The sequence below is a fragment of the Dendrobates tinctorius genome, unplaced genomic scaffold, assembly GCF_039654945.1.
Source record: "Dendrobates tinctorius isolate UK_male_01 unplaced genomic scaffold, ASM3965494v1 ptg000455l, whole genome shotgun sequence".
NCBI classification, from domain to species: domain Eukaryota; kingdom Metazoa; phylum Chordata; class Amphibia; order Anura; family Dendrobatidae; genus Dendrobates; species Dendrobates tinctorius.
The window spans coordinates 5,852-30,596 of record NW_027362117.1 but is presented as its reverse complement, the minus strand read 5'-3'; the positions used below and the strand labels follow the sequence as shown (position 1 = coordinate 30,596).

General features: G+C 53.8%; 1 protein-coding gene across 6 annotated transcripts in view; it reads right to left on the bottom strand.

Annotated features, from left to right (window-relative positions):
* CUNH3orf18 (chromosome unknown C3orf18 homolog) overlaps positions 1-21,881 on the bottom strand; it is a 42,404-nt gene extending 20,523 nt beyond the window's left edge. For 3 of the 6 annotated variants that reach the window (XR_012227571.1, XR_012227570.1, XM_073564427.1), the window contains exon 1: positions 9,058-9,193. Coding sequence is in view for 3 of the 6 variants with exons in the window: in XM_073564430.1 (XP_073420531.1) it covers positions 2,355-2,472; positions 6,587-6,612; positions 9,058-9,234 (321 nt within the window). In the remaining 3 variants the exon portion in view is untranslated. Of the gene's footprint in view, positions 1-2,354; positions 2,473-6,586; positions 6,613-9,057; positions 9,289-21,701 lie in introns of those variants that run through there. The other 3 variants (XM_073564430.1, XM_073564431.1, XM_073564429.1) reach the window with 3 other exon arrangements.
* Between the last annotated feature and the right edge of the window lie 2,864 nt (positions 21,882-24,745).

Here is a 24,745-nt window from a genome sequence, read left to right as displayed (position 1 = left end):
CATTACTGATCCTGAGTTACATCCTGTATTATACCCCAGAGCTGCACTCACTATTCTGCTGGTGCAGTCACTGTGTACATACATTACATTACTGATCCTGAGTTACATGCTGTATTATACTCCAGAGCTGCACTCACTATTCTGCTGGTGCAGTCACTGTGTACAGACATTACTGATCCTGAGTTACCTCCTGTATTATACCCCAGAGCTGCACTCACTATTCTGCTGGTGCAGTCACTGTGTACATACATTACATTACTGATCCTGAGTTACATCCTGTATTATACTCCAGAGCTGCACTCACTATTCTGCTGGTGCAGTCACTGTGTACATACATTACATTACTGATCCTGAGTTACATCCTGTATTATACTCCAGAGCTGCACGCACTATTCTGCTGGTGCAGTCACTGTGTACATACATTACTGATCCTGAATTACCTCCTGTATTATACCCCAGAGCTGCACTCACTATTCTGCTGGTGCAGTCGCTGTGTATATACATTACTGATCCTGAGGTACATCCTGTATTATACCCCAGAGCTGTACTCCCTATTCTGCTGGTGCAGTCACTGTGTACATACATTACATTACTGATCCTGGGTTACATCCTGTATTATACTCAAGAGCTGCACTCACTATTCTGCTGGTGCAGTCACTGTGTACATACATTACATTACTGATCCTGAGTTACCTCCTGTATTATACTCCAGAGCTGTACTCACTATTCTGCTGGTGCAGTCACTGTGTACATACATTACATTACTGATCCTGAATTACCTCCTGTATTATACCTCAGAGCTGCACTCACTATTCTGCTGGTGCAGTCGCTGTGTACATACATTACATTACTGATCCTGAGTTACCTCCTGTATTATACTCCAGAGCTGCACTCACTATTCTGCTGGTGCAGTCACTGTGTACATACATTACTGATCCTGAGTTACATCCTGTATTATACTCCAGAGCTGCACTCACTATTCTGCTGGTGCAGTCACTGTGTACATACATTACATTACTGATCCTGAATTACCTCCTGTATTATAACCCAGAGCTGCACTCACTATTCTGCTGGTGCAGTCACTGTGTACATACATTACTGATCCTGAGTTACATCCTGTATTATACCCCAGAGCTGCACTCACTATTCTGCTGGTGCAGTCACTGTGTACATACATTACTGATCCTGAGTTACCTCCTGTATTATAACCCAGAGCTGCACTCACTATTCTGCTGGTGCAGTCACTGTGTACATACATTACATTACTGATCCTGAGTTACCTCCTGTATTATAACCCAGAGCTGCACTCACTATTCTGCTGGTGCAGTCACTGTGTACATACATTACTGATCCTGAGTTACATCCTGTATTATACCCCAGAGCTGCACTCACTATTCTGCTGGTGCAGTCACTGTGTACATACATTACTGATCCTGAATTACCTCCTGTATTATATCCCAGAGCTGCACTCACTATTCTGCTGGTGCAGTCACTGTGTACATACATTACTGATCCTGAGTTACATCCTGTATTATACCCCAGAGCTGCACTCACTATTCTGCTGGTGCAGTCACTGTGTACATACATTACATTACTGATCCTGAGTTACATCCTGTATTATACCCCAGAGCTGCACTCACTATTCTGCTGGTGCAGTCACTGTGTGAGATGAAGGAGATAGCCCTCACCCTGTTAACCATCTAGATGGCGTAGTCACTATTGATAGCAGTATATAAGGAGTTAAACGGCCATGGTCATTGCCAACACTGATCGTGGCTGATGCATCAAGCTGTCAGCTATAGGACTGTCACCCGTCGGGGGAGGCTAGTCTCTTCTATCGCAGGTCAGTAGTACGACATATTGGTGGTCACTAAGGGGGGAAATGCAGATTATTTCCTGTGCACTTGTCCTGTGGTTCTCAGCCTGCAATAAACATCCTCAGACAGCAGGTGGCGCTGACACAAAAGAAGTGAAGCGGAGCCCAGAGTGTGTGCAGGACACCCTGCAACCAGCAGGTGGCACAAGAGGTGATCTCCACTCGGTATTTGCACAATGCATGACACTGAAGTCACAGCTGTTCTCTGTTATCCTGGGTCCATGTGCACCGTGGATGGAGCGCTGGATGTTACAGGCATCTCTGTGCCCCACAAGCACAGGCTGCAGCAGTGGGATTGCACCTTCTGCCGTGTACAATATATGTTAGCACCTGGCCTAGAAGACCATGAAGACTCATGGTGCCACCAGAGGGGATCAGCACGACGTGATGCGCCATAGTTGGGGGTTTGCCCTGGGTCTTAGTTGCTCCTTTGCCCCCACGTTCCGGTGACTCCGAGGTCTGTACTGTGGGCGCTCACCTTTCCCTGGGGCTGCAGATCTCGGTTTGGTTCCAGCAGTTCTTGCTCCAAATCTTCCTGTTCCTCGGCTGGGTCAAAGTTGTACATTGGCATCAGCTGATGGCGGAGCTTCTCCAGCCTGACACAGAGAAAGAAGAGTAACTGGAAATGTCTGCAAGACGAGGGAGGACGGGAGAAGAGGAGAAACCGTCTCTGCAGCGGCCCAGGCGGCTCCACAAAAACACGCGGCTGATCTGCAGCCATCTGATTCTGACTTCACCAGTTTCTGCTTTAGAACGATTCCTCGGCTGGAACGTTATCACTTCTTGTACATTTCAGAAGCGCGACAAAAATCAGGAACAACTGAGAACAACGGGCGACTAAGGAGCAATGCAGGGAAGAGGAAAAGATGGAGGAACTCAAGGGAGAGCGGACGACACCAGAGCCCAGAAGGGAGCAGACGCGAGCAAAGCATCCGATTCGAAAAAAGAGAAGACGCGAGCAAAGCATCCGAGCCGAAAAAAGAGAAGACGCGAGCAAAGCATCCGAGCCGAAAAAAGAGAAGACGCGAGCAAAGCATCCGAGCCGAGAAAAGAGAAGACGCGAGCAAAGCATCAGAGCCGAAAAAAGAGAAGATGCGAGCAACCCATCCGAGCCGAAAAGGGAGCAGACGCGGGCAAAGCATCCGAGCCGAAAAGGGAGCAGACGCGAGCAAAGCATCCGAGCCGAAAAGGGAGCAGACGCGGGCAAAGCATCCGAGCCGAAAAGGGAGCAGACGCGGGCAAAGCATCCAAGCCAAAAAGGGAGAAGACGCGAGCAAAGCATTCGAGCCGAAAAGCGAGCAGACGCGAGCAAAGCATCCGAGGCGAAAAGGGAGCAGACGCGAGCAAAGCATCCGAGGCGAAAAGGGAGCAGACGCGAGCAAAGCATCCGAGGCGAAAAGGGAGCAGACGCGAGCAAAGCATCCGAGGCGAAAAGGGAGCAGACGCGAGCAAAGCATCCGAGGCGAAAAGGGAGCAGACGCGAGCAAAGCATCCGAGCCGAAAAAAGAGAAGACGCGAGCAAAGCATCCGAGGCGAAAAGGGAGCAGACGCGAGCAAAGCATCCGAGCCGAAAAAAGAGAAGACGCGAGCAAAGCATCCGAGCCGAAAAGGGAACAGACGCGAGCAAAGCATCCGAGGCGAAAAGGGAGCAGACGCGAGCAAAGCATCCGACCTGAAAAAAGAGAAGATGCGAGCAAAGCATCCGAGCCGAAAAGGGAGCAGACGCGAGCAAAGCATCCGAGGCGAAAAGGGAGCAGACGCGAGCAAAGCATCCGAGCCGAAAAAAGAGAAGACGCGAGCAAAGCATCCGAGCGGAAAAGGGAGCAGACGCGAGCAAAGCATCCGAGCCGAAAAGGGAGCAGACGCGAGCAAAGCATCCGAGGCGAAAAGGGAGCAGACGCGAGAAAAGCATCCGAGCCGAAAAGGGAGCAGACGCGAGCAACCCATCCGAGCCGAAAAGGGAGCAGACGCGAGCAAAGCATCCGAGCCGAAAAGGGAGCAGACGCGAGCAAAGCATCCGAGGCGAAAAGGGAGCAGACGCGAGCAAAGAATCCGAGGCGAAAAGGGAGCAGACGCGAGCAAAGCATCCGAGCCGAAAAAAGAGAAGATGCGAGCAAAGCATCCGAGGCGAAAAGGGAGCAGACGCGAGCAAAGCATCCGAGCCGAAAAAAGAGAAGACGCGAGCAAAGCATCCGAGCCGAAAAAAGAGAAGACGCGAGCAAAGCATCAGAGCCGAAAAAAGAGAAGATGCGAGCAACCCATCCGAGGCGAAAAGGGAGCAGACGCGGGCAAAGCATCCGAGCCGAAAAGGGAGCAGACGCGAGCAAAGCATCCGAGCCGAAAAGGGAGCAGACGCGGGCAAAGCATCCGAGCCGAAAAGGGAGCAGACGCGGGCAAAGCATCCGAGCCGAAAAGGGAGCAGACGCGGGCAAAGCATCCGAGCCGAAAAGGGAGCAGACGCGGGCAAAGCATCCGAGCCAAAAAGGGAGCAGACGCGAGCAAAGCATCCGAGCCGAAAAGTGAGCAGACGCGAGCAAAGCATCCGAGCCGAAAAAGGAGCAGACGCGAGCAAAGCATCCGAGGCGAAAAGGGAGCAGACGCGAGCAAAGCATCCGAGGCGAAAAGGGAGCAGACGCGAGCAAAGCATCCGAGACGAAAAAAGAGAAGATGCGAGCAAAGCATCCGAGACGAAAAGGGAGCAGACGCGAGCAAAGCATCCGAGGCGAAAAGGGAGCAGACGCGAGCAAAGCATCCGAGTCGAAAAAAGAGAAGACGCGAGCGAAGCATCCGAGCCGAAAAAAGAGCAGACGCGAGCAAAGCATCCGAGGCGAAAAGGGAGCAGACGCGAGCAAAGCATCCAAGCTGAAAAGAGAGAAGACGCGAGCAAAGCATCCGAGCCGAAAAAAGAGAAGATGCGAGCAAAGCATCCGAGCGGAAAAGGGAGCAGACGCGAGCAAAGCATCCGAGACGAAAAAGGAGCAGACTCGAGCAACCCATCCGAGCCGAAAAGGGAGCAGACGCGAGAAAAGCATCCGAGCCGAAAAGGGAGCAGACACGAGCAAAGCATCCGAGCCGAAAAAGGAGCAGACGCGAGCAAAGCATCCGAGGCGAAAAGGGAGCAGACACGAGCAAAGCATCCGAGGCGAAAAGGGAGCAGACGCTAGCAAAGCATCCGAGACGAAAAAAGAGAAGATGCGAGCAAAGCATCCGAGGCGAAAAGGGAGCAGACGCGAGCAAAGCATCCGAGTCGAAAAAAGAGAAGACGCGAGCGAAGCATCCGAGCCGAAAAGGGAGCAGACGCGAGCAAAGCATCCGAGGCGAAAAGGGAGCAGACGCGAGCAAAGCATCCAAGCTGAAAAGAGAGAAGACGCGAGCAAAGCATCCGAGCCGAAAAAAGAGAAGATGCGAGCAAAGCATCCGAGCGGAAAAGGGAGCAGACGCGAGCAAAAGCATCCGAGACGAAAAAGGAGCAGACGCGAGCAACCCATCCGAGCCGAAAAAGGAGCAGACACGAGCAACCCATCCGAGCCGAAAAAGGAGCAGACGCGAGCAAAGCATCCGAGCCGAAAAGGGAGCAGACGCGAGCAACCCATCCGAGCCGAAAAGGGAGCAGACGCGAGCAAAGCATCCGAGCCGAAAAGGGAGCAGACGTGAGCAAAGCATCCGAGCCGAAAAGGGAGCAGACGCGAGCAAAGCATCCGAGCCGAAAAGGGAGCAGACGCGAGCAAAGCATCCGAGCCGAAAAGGGAGCAGACGCGAGCAAAGCATCCGAGCCGAAAAGGGAGCAGACGCGAGCAAAGCATCCGAGCCGAAAAGGGAGCAGAGGCGAGCAAAGCATCCGAGGCGAAAAGGGAGCAGACGCGAGCAAAGCATCCAAGCTGAAAAGAGAGAAGACGCGAGCAAAGCATCCGAGCCGAAAAAAGAGAAGACGCAAGCAAAGCATCCGAGCCGAAAAGGGAGCAGACGCGAGAAAAGCATCCGAGCCGAAAAGGGAGCAGACGCGAGAAAAGCATCCGAGCCGAAAAGGGAGCAGACGCGAGCAACCCATCCGAGCCGAAAAAGGAGCAGACGCGAGCAATCCATCCGAGCCGAAAAAGGAGCAGACGCGAGCAACCCATCCGAGCCGAAAAAGGAGCAGACGCGAGCAACCCATCCGAGCCGAAAAAGGAGCAGACGCGAGCAAAGCATCCGAGCCGAAAAGGGAGCAGACGCGAGCAACCCATCCGAAGCGAAAAGGGAGCAGACGCGAGCAAAGCATCCGAAGCGAAAAGGGAGCAGACGCGAGCAACCCATCCGAGGCGAAAAGGGAGCAGACGCGAGCAACCCATCCGAGCCGAAAAGGGAGTAGACGCGAGCAAAGCATCCGAGCCGAAAAGGGAGCAGACGCGAGCAAAGCATCCGAGTCGAGAACAGCCGAAGCAATCCATCATATACCTGCACAAAGCAAATACAACCAATTTCAGCTACTCATAAATTGCAGATACAATCAATTCTGTAAATTAACAGAAAGCGATTCCTTCGTCCCAAACAGCCGACGTCTTATCTACAGCATTACAGAAAGCTGTAGATAAGCCCCGGATGGTGGTGTCGGCAGCTCATATTCGAAAAAAGGGGGGACAGATTCCCTTTAAATACAGACACAAATTTGGTCCATTCTGAAAGGAAGAAAAATCACAGAAAAGAATAAGTGACGCAGCGCAGGACGCTCACCTCTTCTGCTTCCTGATGAACAGAACCTGGAGGCAGCGGAGGAAGAGAAAGAAGAGAAACTGAGGATGAGACAGAGCCGGAGCGAAACAGAGAGCGGAGGAGTCTGCAAACAGCACAGCCGACTGACTGCACGGCTCATACTCCAGTGACCTCCAGAGCTGCGCCCACAGGACTGCAACATGGGAGTTCCGTCTACACATATAAATTGCAAATACTCCAACAATGTGAGTCAACGAAACGCAGTCACATGAATGCAGCTCAGGGTGTGAACGGAGCATAAGAGAGGATATTAAAATAAGCAAAAGCCAAAGTAGTAGGTGGGAAAATTGGGCTCAAAACTGGAGAAATAAAGTTAAAAATTCTCAAATATGTAAAATTATCAAATCATACAGAATTATCTCTACAATACTTACCTTGTATTATACCCCAGAGCTGCACTCACTATTCTACTGGTCACTGTGTACATACATTACTGATCCTGAGTTACCTCCTGTATTATACTCCAGAGCTGCACTCACTATTCTGCTGGTGCAGTCACTGTGTACATACATTACATTACTGATCCTGAGTTACATCCTGTATTATACCCCAGAGCTGCACTCACTATTCTGCCGGTGCAGTCACTGTGTACATACATTACTGATCCTGAGTTACCTCCTGTATTATACCCCAGAGCTGCACTCACTATTCTGCTGGTGCAGTCACTGTGTACATACATTACATTACTGATCCTGAGTTACATCCTGTATTATACCCCAGAGCTGCACTCACTATTCTGCCGGTGCAGTCACTGTGTACATACATTACTGATCCTGAGTTACCTCCTGTATTATACTCCAGAGCTGCACTCACTATTCTGCTGGTGCAGTCACTGTGTACATAGATTACATTACTGATCCTGAGTTACCTCCTGTATTATGCCCCAGAGCTGCACTCACTATTCTGCTGGTGCAGTCACTGTGTATATACATTACATTACTGATCCTGAGTTACATCCTGTATTATACCCCAGAGCTGCACTCACTATTCTGCTGGTGCAGTCACTGTGTACATACATTACATTACTGATCCTGAGTTACCTCCTGTATTATGCCCCAGAGCTGCACTCACTATTCTGCTGGTGCAGTCACTGTGTACATACATTACTGATCCTGAGAAACATCCTGTATTATACTCCAGAGCTGCACTCGCTATTCTGCTGGTGCAGTCACTGTGTACATACATTACTGATCCTGAGTTACCTCCTGTATTATACCCCAGAGCTGCACTCACTATTCTGCTGGTGCAGTCACTGTGTACATACATTACTGATCCTGAGTTACCTCCTGTATTATACTCCAGAGCTGCACTCACTATTCTGCTGGTGCAGTCACTGTGTACATACATTACTGATCCTGAGTTACCTCCTGTATTATACCCCAGAGCTGCACTCACTATTCTGCTGGTGCAGTCACTGTGTACATACATTACATTACTGATCCTGAGTTACCTCCTGTATTATGCCCCAGAGCTGCACTCACTATTCTGCTGGTGCAGTCACTGTGTACATACATTACATTACTGATCCTGAGTTACCTCCTGTATTATGCCCCAGAGCTGCACTCACTATTCTGCTGGTGCAGTCACTGTGTACATACATTACTGATCCTGAGAAACATCCTGTATTATACTCCAGAGCTGCACTCGCTATTCTGCTGGTGCAGTCACTGTGTACATACATTACTGATCCTGAGTTACCTCCTGTATTATACCCCAGAGCTGCACTCACTATTCTGCTGGTGCAGTCACTGTGTACATACATTACTGATCCTGAGTTACCTCCTGTATTATACTCCAGAGCTGCACTCACTATTCTGCTGGTGCAGTCACTGTGTACATACATTACTGATCCTGAGTTACCTCCTGTATTATACCCCAGAGCTGCACTCACTATTCTGCTGGTGCAGTCACTGTGTACATACATTACATTACTGATCCTGAGTTACCTCCTGTATTATGCCCCAGAGCTGCACTCACTATTCTGCTGGTGCAGTCACTGTGTACATACATTACATTACTGATCCTGAGTTACCTCCTGTATTATGCCCCAGAGCTGCACTCACTATTCTGCTGGTGCAGTCACTGTGTACATACATTACTGATCCTGAGAAACATCCTGTATTATACTCCAGAGCTGCACTCGCTATTCTGCTGGTGCAGTCACTGTGTACATACATTACTGATCCTGAGTTACCTCCTGTATTATACCCCAGAGCTGCACTCACTATTCTGCTGGTGCAGTCACTGTGTACATACATTACTGATCCTGAGTTACCTCCTGTATTATACTCCAGAGCTGCACTCACTATTCTGCTGGTGCAGTCACTGTGTACATACATTACATTACTGATCCTGAGTTACCTCCTGTATTATACCCCAGAGCTGCACTCACTATTCTGCTGGTGCAGTCACTATGTACATACATTACATACCATCCCTACCGCCAGTCCAATGACAGTCACGATGCCGAGGGACAGGAGCCAGGTGCCCACAGTGGTTGTTCCAGTGGTGATGAGCCCCCTTGTGTTGTTATAGGGGGGAGTGGCAGTTCCCGACTCTGTAGTTACCCCCAGATACAGAGGGGGCACCAGGCTGCTATTACTGCTCATGGTGGTTTGGTCGTCACCGTGGGTCAGGAAGCATAGTCACAGTCCACAGGAAACCTGCAGGAGAAAAGATAAAAGTATGTTACTAGGCATGTCCACTGTGCTTTACCTACCTCCTACTGATCCTGAGCTACATCATGGCTGCAGTCATATCCAGAGCTGCATTCATGGTTCTGTCGCTGCACTGTACCAAGAGACACAAAATGAATGCATCAGATCCCCCAGAGCACAGACCCAGCAGCTCCAAGCAGCGAGCAGAGCCGACAGGAAACCAGCAGACTCCGGACTGCAGCTGTGGAGGGGTGTGAAGTATAAGGCGATGTGCACACGGACAGTCATCCGCTCACTGCCGACTTTTATTCCCCATTGACTTGCATTGGGGTCGGGTTTCGGACGAAGTGCCGACTTTTTTTGCCCTGGTCGGAACAGTTTCATCTGAGACAAATTTTGTTTCACGAAACCCGATCCGACCAAAGTCACTCAACTCTAAAATAAATGGTTTCACATCCTCCCCTCCACCGTGCCGCCTCCTCCTCTCGCGCATCCCCCCCCCGTGCCGCCTCCTCCTCTCGCGCATCCCCCCCCGTGCCGCCGCCTCCTCCTCCTATCGCGCATCCCCCCCCCTGTGCCGCCGCCGCCTCCTCCTCCTCTCGCGCATCCCCCCGTGCCGCCGCCTCCTCCTCTCGTGCATCCCCCCCCCTGTGCCGCCGCCTCCTCCTCTCGTGCATCCCCCCCACCCCGTGCCGCCGCCGCCTCCTCCTCTCGCGCACCCCCGTGCCACCGCCGCCTCCTCCTCTCGCGCATCCCCCCCGTGCCGCCTCCTCTCGCGCATCCCCCCCACGTGCCGCCTCCTCCCGCGCATCCCCCCCCACGTGCCGCCGCCTCCTCTCGCGCATCCCCCCGTGCCGCCGCCTCTTCTCGCGCATCCCCCCCGTGCCGCCGCCGCCGCCTCCTCCCGCGCATCCCCCCACCCCGTGCCGCCGCCTCCTCCCGCGCATCCCCCCACCCCGTGCCGCCGCCTCCTCCTCTCGCGCACCCCCCCGTGCCGCCGCCTCCTCCTCCTCCCGCGCATCCCCCCCACCCCGTGCCGCCTCCTCCTCCCGCGCATCCCCCCCACCCCGTACCGCCGCCTCCTCCCGCGCATCCCCCCCACCCCGTACCGCCTCCTCCTCCCGCGCATCCCCCCCACCCCGTACCGCCTCCTCCTCCTGCGCATCCCCCACCCCGTGCCGCCGCCACCGCCTCTCGCGCATCCCCCCCACGTGCCGCCTCCTCTCGCGCATCCCCCCCACGTGCCGCCTCCTCTCGCGCATCCCCCCCACGTGCCGCCGCCTCCTCTCGCACATCCCCCCGTGCCGCCGCCTCTTCTCGCGCATCCCCCCGTGCCGCCGCCGCCTCCTCCCGCGCATCCCCCCACCCCGTGCCACCGCCGCCGCCTCCTCCTCCCGCGCCGCCGCCTCCTCCTCCTCTCGCGCACCCCCCGTGCCGCCGCCTCCTCCTCCTCTCGCGCACCCCCCCGTGCCGCCGCCGCCTCCTCCTCTCGCGCATCCCCCCCCCGTGCCGCCGCCTCCTCCCGCGCATCCCCGTGCCGCCGCCTCCTCCTCCCGCGCATCCCCCCCCCCCTGCCGCCGCCTCCCGCGCATCCCCCCCGTGCCGCCGCCTCCTCCTCTCGTGCATCCCCCCCACCCCGTGCCGCCGCCTCCTCCTCCTCCTCCTCCCGTGCATCCCCCCCACCCCGTGCCGCCGCCTCCTCCCGTGCATCCCCCCCCACCCCGTGCCGCCGCCTCCTCCTCCTCCTCCTCCTCCTCCTCTCGTGCATCCCCCCCACCCCGTGCCGCCGCCTCCTCCTCCCGCGCATCCCCCCCGTGCCGCCGCCTCCTCCTCTCGTGCATCCCCCCACCCCGTGCCGCCTCCTCCTCCTCCTCCTCCTCTCGTGCATCCCCCCCACCCCGTGCCGCCTCCTCCTCCTCCTCTCGTGCATCCCCCCCACCCCGTGCCGCCTCCTCCTCCTCTCGTGCATCCCCCCCACCCCGTGCCGCCTCCTCCTCCTCCTCTCGTGCATCCCCCCCACCCCGTGCCGCCGCCTCTCGCGCATCCCCCCCCCGTGCCGCCGCCTCCTCCTCTCACGCACCCCCCCCGTTCCGCCGCCTCCTCCTCTCGCGCACCCCCCCCGTACCTCCGCCGCCTCCTCCCGCGCATCCCGCCCCGTACCACCGCCGCCTCCTCCCGCGCATCCCGCCCCCCCCCCCGTACCACCGCCTCCTCCCGCGCATCCCGCCCCCCCCCCCCCCCCCCCGTACCACCGCCTCCTCCTCCTCTCCCGCATCCCCCCCGTGCCGCCGCTGCCGCCTCCTCCTCTCTCTCTCTGGAGCATAAGACACGATATAGCAAGGAGTGCAGCTCTGGAGGTGACTGGAGCATAAGACACAATATAACAAGGAGTGCAGCTCTGGAGGTGACTGGAGCGTAAGACACGATATAACAAGGAGCGCAGCTCTGGAGGTGACTGGAGCGTAAGACACGATATAACAAGGAGCGCAGCTCTGGAGGTGACTGGAGCGTAAGACACGATATAACAAGGAGCGCAGCTCTGGAGGTGACTGGAGCGTAAGACACGATATAACAAGGAGCGCAGTTCTGGAGGTGACTGGAGCGTAAGACACGATATAACAAGGAGCACAGCTCTGGAGGTGACTGGAGCGTAAGACACGATATAACAAGGAGCGCAGCTCCGGAGGTGACTGGAGCATAAGACACGATATAACAAGGAGCGCAGCTCTGGAGGTGACTGGAGTATAACACGTGATACAGAGTGAGTGCGGTTCTAGAGGTGACTGGAGTATAAGACACGATATAGCAAGGAGTGCAGCTCAGGAGGTGACTGGAGCATAAGACGTGATATAACAAGGAGTGCAGCTCAGGAGGTGACTGGAGCATAAGACACGATATAACAAGGAGTGCAGCTCAGGAGGTGACTGGAGCCTAAGACACGATATAACAAGGAGTGCAGCTCTGGAGGTGACTGGAGCATAAGACACGATATAACAAGGAGCGCAGCTCAGGAGGTAACTGGAGTATAAGACACGTTATAGCAAGGAGTGCAGCTCTGGAGGTGACTGGAGCATAAGACACGATATAGCAAGGAGTGCAGCTCTGGAGGTGACTGGAGCATAAGACACGTTATAGCAAGGAGTGCAGCTCTGGAGGTGACTGGACACGATATAACAAGGAGCGCAACTCAGGAGGTGACTGGAGCATAAGACACGATATAACAAGGAGCGCAGCTCAGGAGGTGACTGGAGCATAAGACACGATATAACAAGGAGCGCAGCTCAGGAGGTGACTGGAGCATAAGACACGATATAACAAGGAGCGCAGCTCTGGAGGTGACTGGAGCATAAGACACGATATAACAAGGAGCGCAGCTCTGGAGGTGACTGGAGCATAAGACACGATATAACAAGGAGCGCAGCTCCGGAGGTAACTGGAGCATAAGACACGATATAACAAGGAGCGCAGCTCAGGAGGTGACTGGAGTATAGACACACGATATAACGAGTGCAGCTCTGGAGGTGACCGGAGTATAAGACGCGATATAGCAAGGAGTGCAGCTCTGGAGTATAAGACGATATAACAAGGAGCGCAGCTCTGGAGGTGACTGGAGCATAAGACACGATATAACAAGGAGTGCAGCTCTGGAGGTGACTGGAGCATAAGCCACGATATAACAAGGAGCGCAGCTCCGGAGGTGACTGGAGCATAAGGCCTCTTTCACACTTCAGTTTTTTACAATCAGTCACAATCCGCCAGGTTTTTAAAAAAACGGATCCTCAATTTTTTTTTGATGATCCGTTTTTTTTCCCCATTGACTTGCATTAATGGCGGATTGTGACGGATTGCTGTCCGTTGCATCCGGTTTTTTTGAGGATCCGCCAAACATTGTTGTCCGTCACCATCCTCAAAGATTTCAAAACGGAGCTTGTAACGTTTTTTTCTCTGGCGGATCCTCCAGACACTCATTTAACCCGAAATTCTTTCTGGGTGCCGGACAAAAAAAAAATTAAATTTCCTCATTTTCAGGATCCGTCCAAAAACGTATCCTGTGCCATCCGTTCACATCAGTTGACAACGGATCCGCTTGTCTGAGTTTTTGGCGGATTTGAACTGATGCAAAAAACTGAAGTGTGAAAGAGGCCTAAGACACGATATAACCAGGGCTGTGGAGTCGGTAAGCCACAGTTGCGACTCCGACTCCTGGATTTTATCAGGCTCCGACTCCGGCTCCGACTCCTTCATAAATGGCCAATTCATAACAACAAATTTACTGTTGTAAAATATTAAACATCGTGCTTATTCAGTTTCTCACCATCATATAAGTAATCAGACCACTTAGAGCAAAAACTACATTTATTAGAATACAATTAGAATATAGCAAATAACTTTTATAAACTTTTCTAAACTGTAAGTAAATATGCAATAAACACTTTTATGCAGTTAATAAGAAGAAATCTATAAATTTGTCCTCAGAAAAAGTATTGCCTCTGTCAGATCCTCCTTCATGGATGCCCTCAAATCTGATCTAATTATTCTGAGAGCAGAGAACAACCTCTCTACACTAACTTGTGTTGGTGGCAAAGCAGTAACCACTCGGGCAACATCTCTGACAAGGTCAGGATACAGAGGAATCGCTTGTTGCACTGTTATTTTTGATGAACGGTCAAATTTCTCAATTTCTTTTAGTGCACATGAAAAATTCTGCTGAAATGTACTGGCTGTGTTCCTTGATGGGGATGACTCTTCTTCTATGCGGGAACGCTTTGCACGGTCCTTGTGATCCAAATATTTTTCGAAATTAAATTCTTCATCAGTTGATGATGAGGGTGAAGATGTGGCAGGACGACCAAATTCTTCTTGTTCCTCCTGACTGTTCTGCAACCCTTTCATCCTTACTGCTATTTCAAACAGAGCTTCTTTTCCTTTACTTAGCTGTTGATCATCTAGAAGAATCCGATGCATTGGGTCTACATAAACAGCTGCCAAAAGAATGTTATTTTGTAATAGTAGCTCCTCTCTCCGTTTCATTGATGTAGCAATGCCACTTGCAATTAACCCTCCTCTTTGGGACAGGCGAAACATCAGGTTCTTCCACTCCTTTAAGAAAATACCTGGAGTTAAGTCCTCTGCTTGTAATTTTTTAGTCACTGTAAATGGGTGCTCTAGCAATTTTTCCAGCTCAGTCACCTGATTCCACTGACTTTCATTTAGCGTCAGTTGAGGGTTAGCCATGTCTACAAGAAAGGTTTTCAGTTCAACCAAGCGCTGAATCATTAAGTAAGTACTGCCCCATCGTGTGGCTTGATCAATAATTGCCCCTTTTCCAGCACGTCTCTTCAAAATTGAGTCAACTTTAGGGGTTCTGGCAACAGTAGCCAATTTTCTCACCTTGCCAATCAGTGCAGCAGCATGTCCTTCTTGCAGACTGTCTCTTATAGCCAGCTGTAGCGTATGCACAACACAGCGCATGTGATGAAAGAACATATTGACACAGTTTCAACAAGATCATCTAAACTATCATGTTGCTGTTCATCTGAAGCAACTTCAGTTTGCTCCTCAGTTACAATACTGTGTTCCTCTATTTCAAACATTTCTGTGTCTGTGGACCCAGAATGTTCTTCTAGCTGCTGGTCACCATCATTACTCTCATTCATTAGCTTAATAGGACTTATCATATTTGAAGCATTGTCAGTTACGACAGAAAGAACTTGCTCTTTTTTCAGTTCATAGTCTTGCAGAACCTTTTCCACCAAGACCTGGAGAAACTCACTGGTGTGATGAGCTTTGGTGTCTTTTACTGCCAATGTCTTGGTAACTATTTCATTTTTGTCACAAACAAATCGGACATTGATGGCAAAATAGTTCACTCTGTGACGTGTGCAGGCATCCATTTTAAGAAACAGAAAGCGTCCCTTGAGAGTTTTTTTAAGTTCTTCCTTTTGTTTAAAAGCTTCTTCGATTACTAATTTTCTAATACTCTCTCCAGAGAAACACCAAGCTTGCGGGCCATTTCCCCATTCAGACACATAAAAGCTGGTCGTGAAAATAATGAAATAGGCACACTATCCTTTACAACAAGCTCTATGATGTTTTTTAAATGTATCTACTGTCATTGTCACAGTAACTTTGTCGCTGACAAAATATCTTGCAACTGATGGCTGCAAAGTTCTCTGCTCCTTTGTTTGGCTGGAAGAGCTGGGCACTGGTTCATTGGTTTGGATGCAGTCTTTCTCATCCACTGCTTTCAGCACTTCTGGATGAAAGCGCTGTAAATGTCTCTTTAGATTAGAAGCTCTGGTAGGAGCATTTTTATCTTTGCCTGAATATGCACTCATCTTGGCTTCACAGCATTTGTTTTCGTCTGGATCATTTGTCATACACTGACAGACATAATGTTTTCTATCTTGAGTGATGGTGAAATGTTCAAATACAGCTGATTTAATGTGATGCTTCTTTGACATTCTCAGGTTTTTAATTCTGCATTCACAATCCAAATGACAATTGTTTTTCCTAAAAACAATTGTACAAAATTATTGCCAGGTCGTGCAACTGATATAGTGGTCAGTAATACTGTTATTATTCCTCATGTACTCACAGTTAACTGATGCAAAGTTTGTTGAAAGGACAATACTTCTTACAGTCTTCCTCTTCTGAGTAGCAGGCAGCTGTGAGATGCTTGGAAGACGCACACCTAGTATGATCTAGTCTAGAGGAGGAGCTTTACTACTAAGAATTTGCAACACATTTTCACTTTCAGTTTCATACATTGTAAGTAGGGGGGTTGGGGCAGCATGAGGTTAACCAAGTATAAGATTAGATAAGGGCAGTGGAGAACAGTGACACACAAGAAGTAAGAAATATCTATCTCCAGCAGAACTGCTTATCACTGTTGTTCATAGTTTGATAGAACATATATATTTGAGTAACATTTATAAAATTCATATGAAAGTTCAATTATGAAATATTAATACATTTTTTTTAAAGCTGGAGTTGGAGTCGGTACATTTCTACCGACTCCGACTCCAACCAAAACTAACTCCGACTCCACAGCCCTGGATATAACAAGGAGCGCAGCTCAGGAGGTGACTGGAGCATAAGACACGATATAACAAGGAGCGCAGCTCTGGAGGTGACTGGAGCATAAGCCACGATATAACAAGGAGCGCAGATCAGGAGGTGACTGGAGCATAAGACACGTTATAGCAAGGAGTGCAGCTCAGGAGGTAACTGGAGTATAAGACACGTTATAGCAAGGAGTGCAGCTCAGGAGGTAACTGGAGTATAAGACACGTTATAGCAAGGAGTGCAGCTCAGGAGGTAACTGGAGTATAAGACACGTTATAGCAAGGAGTGCAGCTCTGGAGGTGACTGGAGTATAAGACGCGATATAACAAGGAGTGCAGCTCTGGAGTATAAGACGATATAACAAAGTGCAGCTCTGGAGGTGACTGGAGCATAAGACACGATATAGCAAGGAGTGCAGCTCTCGAGGTGACTGGAGTCTAAGACACGATATAACAAGGAGTGCAGCTCAGGAGGTAACTGGAGTATAAGACACGTTATAGCAAGGAGTGCAGCTCTGGAGGTGACTGGACACGATATAACAAGGAGTGCAACTCAGGAGGTGACTGGAGCATAAGACACGATATAACAAGGAGTGCAGCTCAGGAGGTGACTGGAGCATAAGACACGATAGAACAAGGAGTGCAACTCAGGAGGTGACTGGAGCATAAGACACCATATAACAAGGAGTGCAGCTCAGGAGGTGACTGGAGCATAAGACACGATATAACAAGGAGCGCAGCTCCGGAGGTGACTGGAGCATAAGACACGATATAACAAGGAGCGCAGCTCTGGAGGTGACTGGAGTATAACACGTGATACAGAGTGAGTGCGGTTCTAGAGGTGACTGGAGTATAAGACACGATATAGCAAGGAGTGCAGCTCTGGAGGTGACTGGAGTATAAGACGCGATATAACAAGGAGTGCAGCTCTGGAGTATAAGACGATATAACAAAGTGCAGCTCTGGAGGTGACTGGAGCATAAGACACGATATAACAAGGAGTGCAGCTCTGGAGGTGACTGGAGTATAAGACACGATATAACAAGGAGCGCAGCTCTGGAGGTGACTGGAGTATAAGACACGATATAACACTGAGCGCAGCTCTGGAGGTGACTGGAGTATAAGACAGGATATAACAAGGAGTGCAGCTCTGGAGGTGACTGGAGTATAAGACACGATATAACAAGGAGCGCAGCTCTGGAGGTGACTGGAGCATAAGACACGATATAACAAGGAGCGCAGCTCTGGAGGTGACTGGAGAATAAGACACGATATAACACTGAGCGCAGCTCTGGAGGTGACTGGAGTATAAGACAGGATATAACAAGGAGCGCAGCTCTGGAGGTGACTGGAGTATAAGACACGATATAACAAGGAGCGCAGCTCTGGAGGTGACTGGAGTATAACACGTGATACAGAGTGAGTGCGGTTCTAGAGGTGACTGGAGTATAAGACACGATATAGCAAGGAGTGCAGCTCTGGAGGTGACTGGAGTATAAGACGCGATATAACAAGGAGTGCAGCTCTGGAGTATAAGACGATATAACAAAGTGCAGCTCTGGAGGTGACTGGAGCATAAGACAGGATATAACAAGGAGTGCAGCTCTGGAGGTGACTGGAGTATAAGACAGGATATAACAAGGAGTGCAGCTCTGGAGGTGACTGGAGTATAAGACACGATATAACAAGGAGCGCAGCTCTGGAGGTGACTGGAGAATGACACGATATAACACTGAGCGCAGCTCTGGAGGTGACTGCAGTATAAGACAGGATATAACAAGGAGTGCAGCTCTGGAGGTGACTGGAGTATAAGACACGATATAACAAGGAGTGCAGCTCTGGAGGTGACTGGAGTATAAGACAGGATATAACAAGGAGCGCAGCTCTGGAGGTGACTGGAGTATAAGACAGGATATAACAAGGAGTGCAGCTCTGGAGGTGACTGGAGTATAAGACAGGATATAACAAGGAGCGCAGCTCTGGAGGTGACTGGAGTATAAGACACGATATAACACTGAGCGCAGCTCTGGAGGTGACTGGAGTATAAGACAGGATATAACAAGGAGTGCAGCTCTGGAGGTTACTGGAGTATAAGACACGATATAACACTGAGCGCAGCTCTGGAGGTGACTGGAGTATAAGACACGATATAACACTGAGCGCAGCTCTGGAGGTGACTGGAGTATAAGACAGGATATAACAAGGAGCACAGCTCTGGAGGTTACTGGAGTATAAGACACGATATAACAAGGAGCGCAGCTCTGGGGGTGACTGGAGCATAAGACAGGATATAACAAGGAGCACAGCTCTGGAGGTTACTGGAGTATAAGACACGATATAACACTGAGCGCAGCTCCGGAGGTTACTGGAGTATAAGACACGATATAACAAGGAGTGCAGCTCTGGAGGTGACTGGAGCACAAGACACGATATAACAAGGAGTGCAGCTCCGGAGGTGACTGCAGCATAAGGCTGGTTTCACACTAGCGCATTTTCAGCGCGCGCACGGCCGGGGGTAGCTCCGCCCCCGATCCGGCTCTCTGCCCGGCGTGCCCGCCCCTTCCTTGTAGCGCCGCCTCCTAGCGGACAGCTAGTTGCGCTTTGACCTGCGCTGCGCACTTTTGACGGTGCGCCGTGCGCGCCAAAATCCGAAAAGTTTGATTTTGGCGCGCACGGCGCACCGTCAAAAGTGCGCAGCGCAGGTCAAAGCGCAACTAGCGCACGATCGGCGCACCCTATGCTAAAGATAGGGTGCGCCGATCGCAGGCGCCGCTGTCCGCTAGGAGGCGGCGCTACAAGGAAGGGGCGGGCACGCCGGGCAGAGAGCCGGATCGGGGGCGGAGCTACCCCGGCCGTGCGCGCGCTGAAAATGCGCTAGTGTGAAACCGGCCTAAGACACGATATAACAAGGAGCACAGCTCTGGAGGTGACTGGAGCATAAGACACGATATAACAAGGAGCACAGCTCCGGAGGTGACTGCAGCATAAGACACGATATAACAAGGAGCGCAGCTCCGGAGGTGACTGCAGCATAAGACACGATATTAGAAGGAGCGCAGCTCCGGAGGTGACTGCAGCATAAGACACGATATAACAAGGAGCACAGCTCTGGAGGTGACTGGAGCATAAGACACGATATAACAAGGAGCACAGCTCTGGAGGTGACTGGAGCATAAGACACGATATAACAAGGAGCGCAGCTCCGGAGGTGACTGCAGCATAAGACACGATATAACAAGGAGCGCAGCTCCGGAGGTGACTGCAGCATAAGACACGATATAACAAGGAGCGCAGCTCCGGAGGTGACTGCAGCATAAGACACGATATAACAAGGAGCGCAGCTCCGGAGGTGACTGCAGCATAAGACACGATATAACAAGGAGTGCAGCTCCGGAGGTGACTGCAGCATAAGACACGATATTAGAAGGAGCGCAGCTCCGGAGGTGACTGCAGCATAAGACACGATATAACAAGGAGCGCAGCTCCGGAGGTGACTGGAGCATAAGACAGGATATAACAATGAGTGCAGCTCTGGAGGTGACTGGAGTATAAGACACGATATAACACTGAGCGCAGCTCTGGAGGTGACTGCAGCATAAGACACGATATAACAAGGAGCGCAGCTCTGGAGGTGACTGCAGCATAAGACACGATATAACAAGGAGCGCAGCTCTGGAGGTGACTGGAGTATAAGACACGATATAACAATGAGCGCAGCTCTGGAGGTGACTGGAGTATAAGACACGATATAACAAGGAGCGCAGCTCCGGAGGTGACTGCAGCATAAGACACGATATAACAAGGAGCGCAGCTCCGGAGGTGACTGCAGCATAAGACACGATATAACAAGGAGCGCAGCTCCGGAGGTGACTGCAGCATAAGACACGATATAACAAGGAGCGCAGCTCCGGAGGTGACTGCAGCATAAGACACGATATAACAAGGAGCGCAGCTCCGGAGGTGACTGCAGCATAAGACACGATATAACAAGGAGCGCAGCTCAGGAGGTGACTGCAGCATAAGACACGATATAACAAGGAGCGCAGCTCTGGAGGTGACTGCAGCATAAGACACGATATAACAAGGAGCGCAGCTCTGGAGGTGACTGGAGCATAAGACACGATATAACAAGGAGCGCAGCTCAGGAGGTGACTGGAGCATAAGACACGATATAACAAGGAGCGCAGCTCAGGAGGTGACTGCAGCATAAGACACGATATAACAAGGAGCGCAGCTCAGGAGGTGACTGCAGCATAAGACACGATATAACAAGGAGCGCAGCTCAGGAGGTGACTGCAGCATAAGACACGATATAACAAGGAGCGCAGCTCCGGAGGTGACTGCAGCATAAGACACGATATAACAAGGAGCGCAGCTCAGGAGGTGACTGCAGCATAAGACACGATATAACAAGGAGTGCAGCTCTGGAGGTGACTGCAGCATAAGACACGATATAACAAGGAGCGCAGCTCTGGAGGTGACTGCAGCATAAGACACGATATAACAAGGAGCGCAGCTCAGGAGGTGACTGCAGCATAAGACACGATATAACAAGGAGTGCAGCTCTGGAGGTGACTGCAGCATAAGACACGATATAACAAGGAGCGCAGCTCCGGAGGTGACTGCAGCATAAGACACGATATAACAAGGAGCACAGCTCCGGAGGTGACTGCAGCATAAGACACGATATAACAAGGAGTGCAGCTCTGGAGGTGACTGCAGCATAAGACACGATATAACAAGGAGCGCAGCTCTGGAGGTGACTGGAGCATAAGACACGATATAACAAGGAGCGCAGCTCTGGAGGTGACTGCAGCATAAGACACGATATAACAAGGAGCGCAGCTCTGGAGGTGACTGCAGCATAAGACACGATATAACAAGGAGCGCAGCTCTGGAGGTGACTGGAGCATAAGACACGATATAACAAGGAGCGCAGCTCTGGAGGTGACTGCAGCATAAGACACGATATAACAAGGAGCGCAGCTCTGGAAGTGACTGGAGTATAAGACACGATATAACAAGGAGCGCAGCTCCGGAGGTGACTGGAGTATAAGACACGATATAACAAGGAGCGCAGCTCCGGAGGTGACTGGAGTATAAGACACGATATAACAAGGAGCGCAGCTCCGGAGGTGACTGGAGTATAAGACACGATATAACAAGGAGCGCAGCTCCGGAGGTGACTGGAGTATAAGACACGATATAACAAGGAGTGCAGCTCTGGAGGTGACTGCAGCATAAGACACGATATAACAAGGAGCGCAGCTCCGGAGGTGACTGCAGCCCGCACAGACCGTCGCACACGATGTCGCACACGGGCAGAGCTGCTCTCCGTTACGGTCCATGCACCTGCAGACTGACCGTGGCTGCACGCCGTGCTGGGACTCGTAGTTCCGCCGCCGTGTGCGGGCTCGGCTCACACCCCTGGCTCCGGGAGCTGCTCCGGCCGCCGCCGCCGCTGTGAGGCCCCGCTCGGGCCCGGCCCGGTCCGGAGTCTCCGCACGAGCCGAGGATTGGGGCACGGGCTCCTCCTGTGACAGACTGCTTAACCCCGCCCAATGTCAGACACTGCCCGCCTCTGATTGGTCCATAGTCCTGTCACTCACCATGTAAGGTGAAGTGAAGCGTTACTGTGTCACTACGCATGCGCTTATCGTGTGCGGAAGGGAACAGACGCCGACTTGGCGCCGCCATCTTTACTGTGGGCGCAGCCATACCTGCTGTTCTGTGCGGACTGGGAAGGACCACAAGTACTGCCATAGCTCCCGGGATGTCAGCACCAAAATACCTACGGGGCTGAAGGCGGAAGCAGAAAAGGACAACAACGTTCATGCGAAGGAAAGAAACGTGAATCCTTTAGGAACTAATGTTCTGGGGTTTCGTTTTCTGAAGGACACCGGAAGTAGTAAGTCCGTACATGTAGAGTGCTCCGTTACCCCCCTCCCCCCGCCTCCATCCGTTACCGCGGGCCCGGAGGGAGGTGACTGATCGTCCACAGCCATAGTCCTCATGTGATGGAAGCCTGTGGCACTACAAGGCCAAGCATGTCTCGCCACACCCTCTGCGACTTGTAGTTCCACCTCAGCGATTCACCAGGCTGAAGTCAGTTCTTCCTTTCTTATCCACTTTAACTTTTTTTTTCTTTTTACAAGTTTATTAAGCAGAAATGATGGAAACACGCGGAGCGGCCGGAGGCGACTGACGACCGTGGCCGAAAATGGCGTCACGGGGTCCGCGGGTGTGAGCAGCGATCAGGTGCAGCCCCCCAGCTGCTGCGCGGTGCACTGTCACCTGTTCTTATTAAATCTGTAAAAAAAAAAAAAGACTGAAGAGCGCCCCCTGCTGACAGTCCGAAGAGCAGCCCCCGCCTCCCCCCGACAGTCCAGAGAGCTCCCACCCCGCCTCCGACAGTCCAGAGAGCTCCCACCCGCCTCCGACAGTCCAGAGAGCGCGCCCCCCGCCTCCGACAGTCCAGAGAGCGCGCCCCCCGCCTCCGACAGTCCAGAGAGCGCGCCCCCCCGCCTCCGACAGTCCAGAGAGCGCGCCCCCCCCGCCTCCGACAGTCCAGAGAGCGCGCCCCCCGCCTCCGACAGTCCAGAGAGCGCGCCCCCCCCGCCTCCGACAGTCCAGAGAGCGCGCCCCCCCGCCTCCGACAGTCCAGAGAGCGCGCCCCCCCCGCCTCCAACAGTCCAGAGAGCGCGCCCCCCCGCCTCCGACAGTCCGAAGAGCAGCCCCCCGCCTCCGACAGTCCAGAGAGCGCGCCCCCCCCGCCTCCGACAGTCCAGAGAGCGCGCCCCCCGCCTCCGACAGTCCAGAGAGCGCGCCCCCCGCCTCCGACAGTCCAGAGAGCGCGCCCCCCCGCCTCCGACAGTCCAGAGAGCGCGCCCCCCCGCCTCCGACAGTCCAGAGAGCGCGCCCCCCCGCCTCCGACAGTCCAGAGAGCGCGCCCCCCCGCCTCCGACAGTCCAGAGAGCGCGCCCCCCCGCCTCCGACAGTCCAGAGAGCGCGCCCCCCCGCCTCCGACAGTCCAGAGAGCGCGCCCCCCGCCTCCGACAGTCCAGAGAGCGCGCCCCCCGCCTCCGACAGTCCAGAGAGCGCGCCCCCCGCCTCCGACAGTCCAGAGAGCGCGCCCCCCGCCTCCGACAGTCCAGAGAGCGCGCCCCCCCCGCCTCCGACAGTCCAGAGAGCGCGCCCCCCCGCCTCCGACAGTCCAGAGAGCGCGCCCCCCCGCCTCCGACAGTCCAGAGAGCGCGCCCCCCGCCTCCGACAGTCCAGAGAGCGCGCCCCCCGCCTCCGACAGTCCAGAGAGCGCGCCCCCCGCCTCCGACAGTCCAGAGAGCGCGCCCCCCCGCCTCCGACAGTCCAGAGAGCGCGCCCCCCGCCTCCGACAGTCCAGAGAGCGCGCCCCCCCGCCTCCGACAGTCCAGAGAGCGCGCCCCCCCGCCTCCGACAGTCCAGAGAGCGCGCCCCCCGCCTCCGACAGTCCAGAGAGCGCGCCCCCCGCCTCCGACAGTCCAGAGAGCGCGCCCCCCCGCCTCCGACAGTCCGGAGAGCGCGCCCCCCGCCTCCGACAGTCCGGAGAGCGCGCCCCCGCCCTCCGACAGTCCGGAGAGCGCGCCCCCCCGCCTCCGACAGTCCGGAGAGCGCGCCCCCCGCCTCCCCCGACAGTCCAGAGAGCGCGCCCCCCGCCTCCCCCCGACAGTCCAGAGAGCGCGCCCCCCCCCCCGCCTCCCCCCGACAGTCCAGAGAGCGCGCCCCCCCGCCTCCCCCCGACAGTCCAGAGAGCGCGCCCCCCGCCTCCCCCCGACAGTCCAGAGAGCGCGCCCCCCGCCTCCCCCCGACAGTCCAGAGAGCGCGCCCCCCGCCTCCCCCCGACAGTCCAGAGAGCGCGCCCCCCGCCTCCCCCCGACAGTCCAGAGAGCGCGCCCCCCGCCTCCCCCCCGACAGTCCAGAGAGCGCGCCCCCCGCCTCCCCCCGACAGTCCAGAGAGCGCGCCCCCCGCCTCCCCCCGACAGTCCAGAGAGCGCGCCCCCCGCCTCCCCCCGACAGTCCAGAGAGCGCGCCCCCCGCCTCCCCCCGACAGTCCAGAGAGCGCGCCCCCCCGCCTCCCCCCGACAGTCCAGAGAGCGCGCCCCCCGCCTCCCCCCGACAGTCCAGAGAGCGCGCCCCCCCGCCTCCCCCCGACAGTCCAGAGAGCGCGCCCCCCGCCTCCCCCCGACAGTCCAGAGAGCGCGCCCCCCGCCTCCCCCCGACAGTCCAGAGAGCGCGCCCCCCGCCTCCCCCCGACAGTCCAGAGAGCGCGCCCCCCGCCTCCCCCCGACAGTCCAGAGAGCGCGCCCCCCGCCTCCCCCCGACAGTCCAGAGAGCGCGCCCCCCGCCTCCCCCCCGACAGT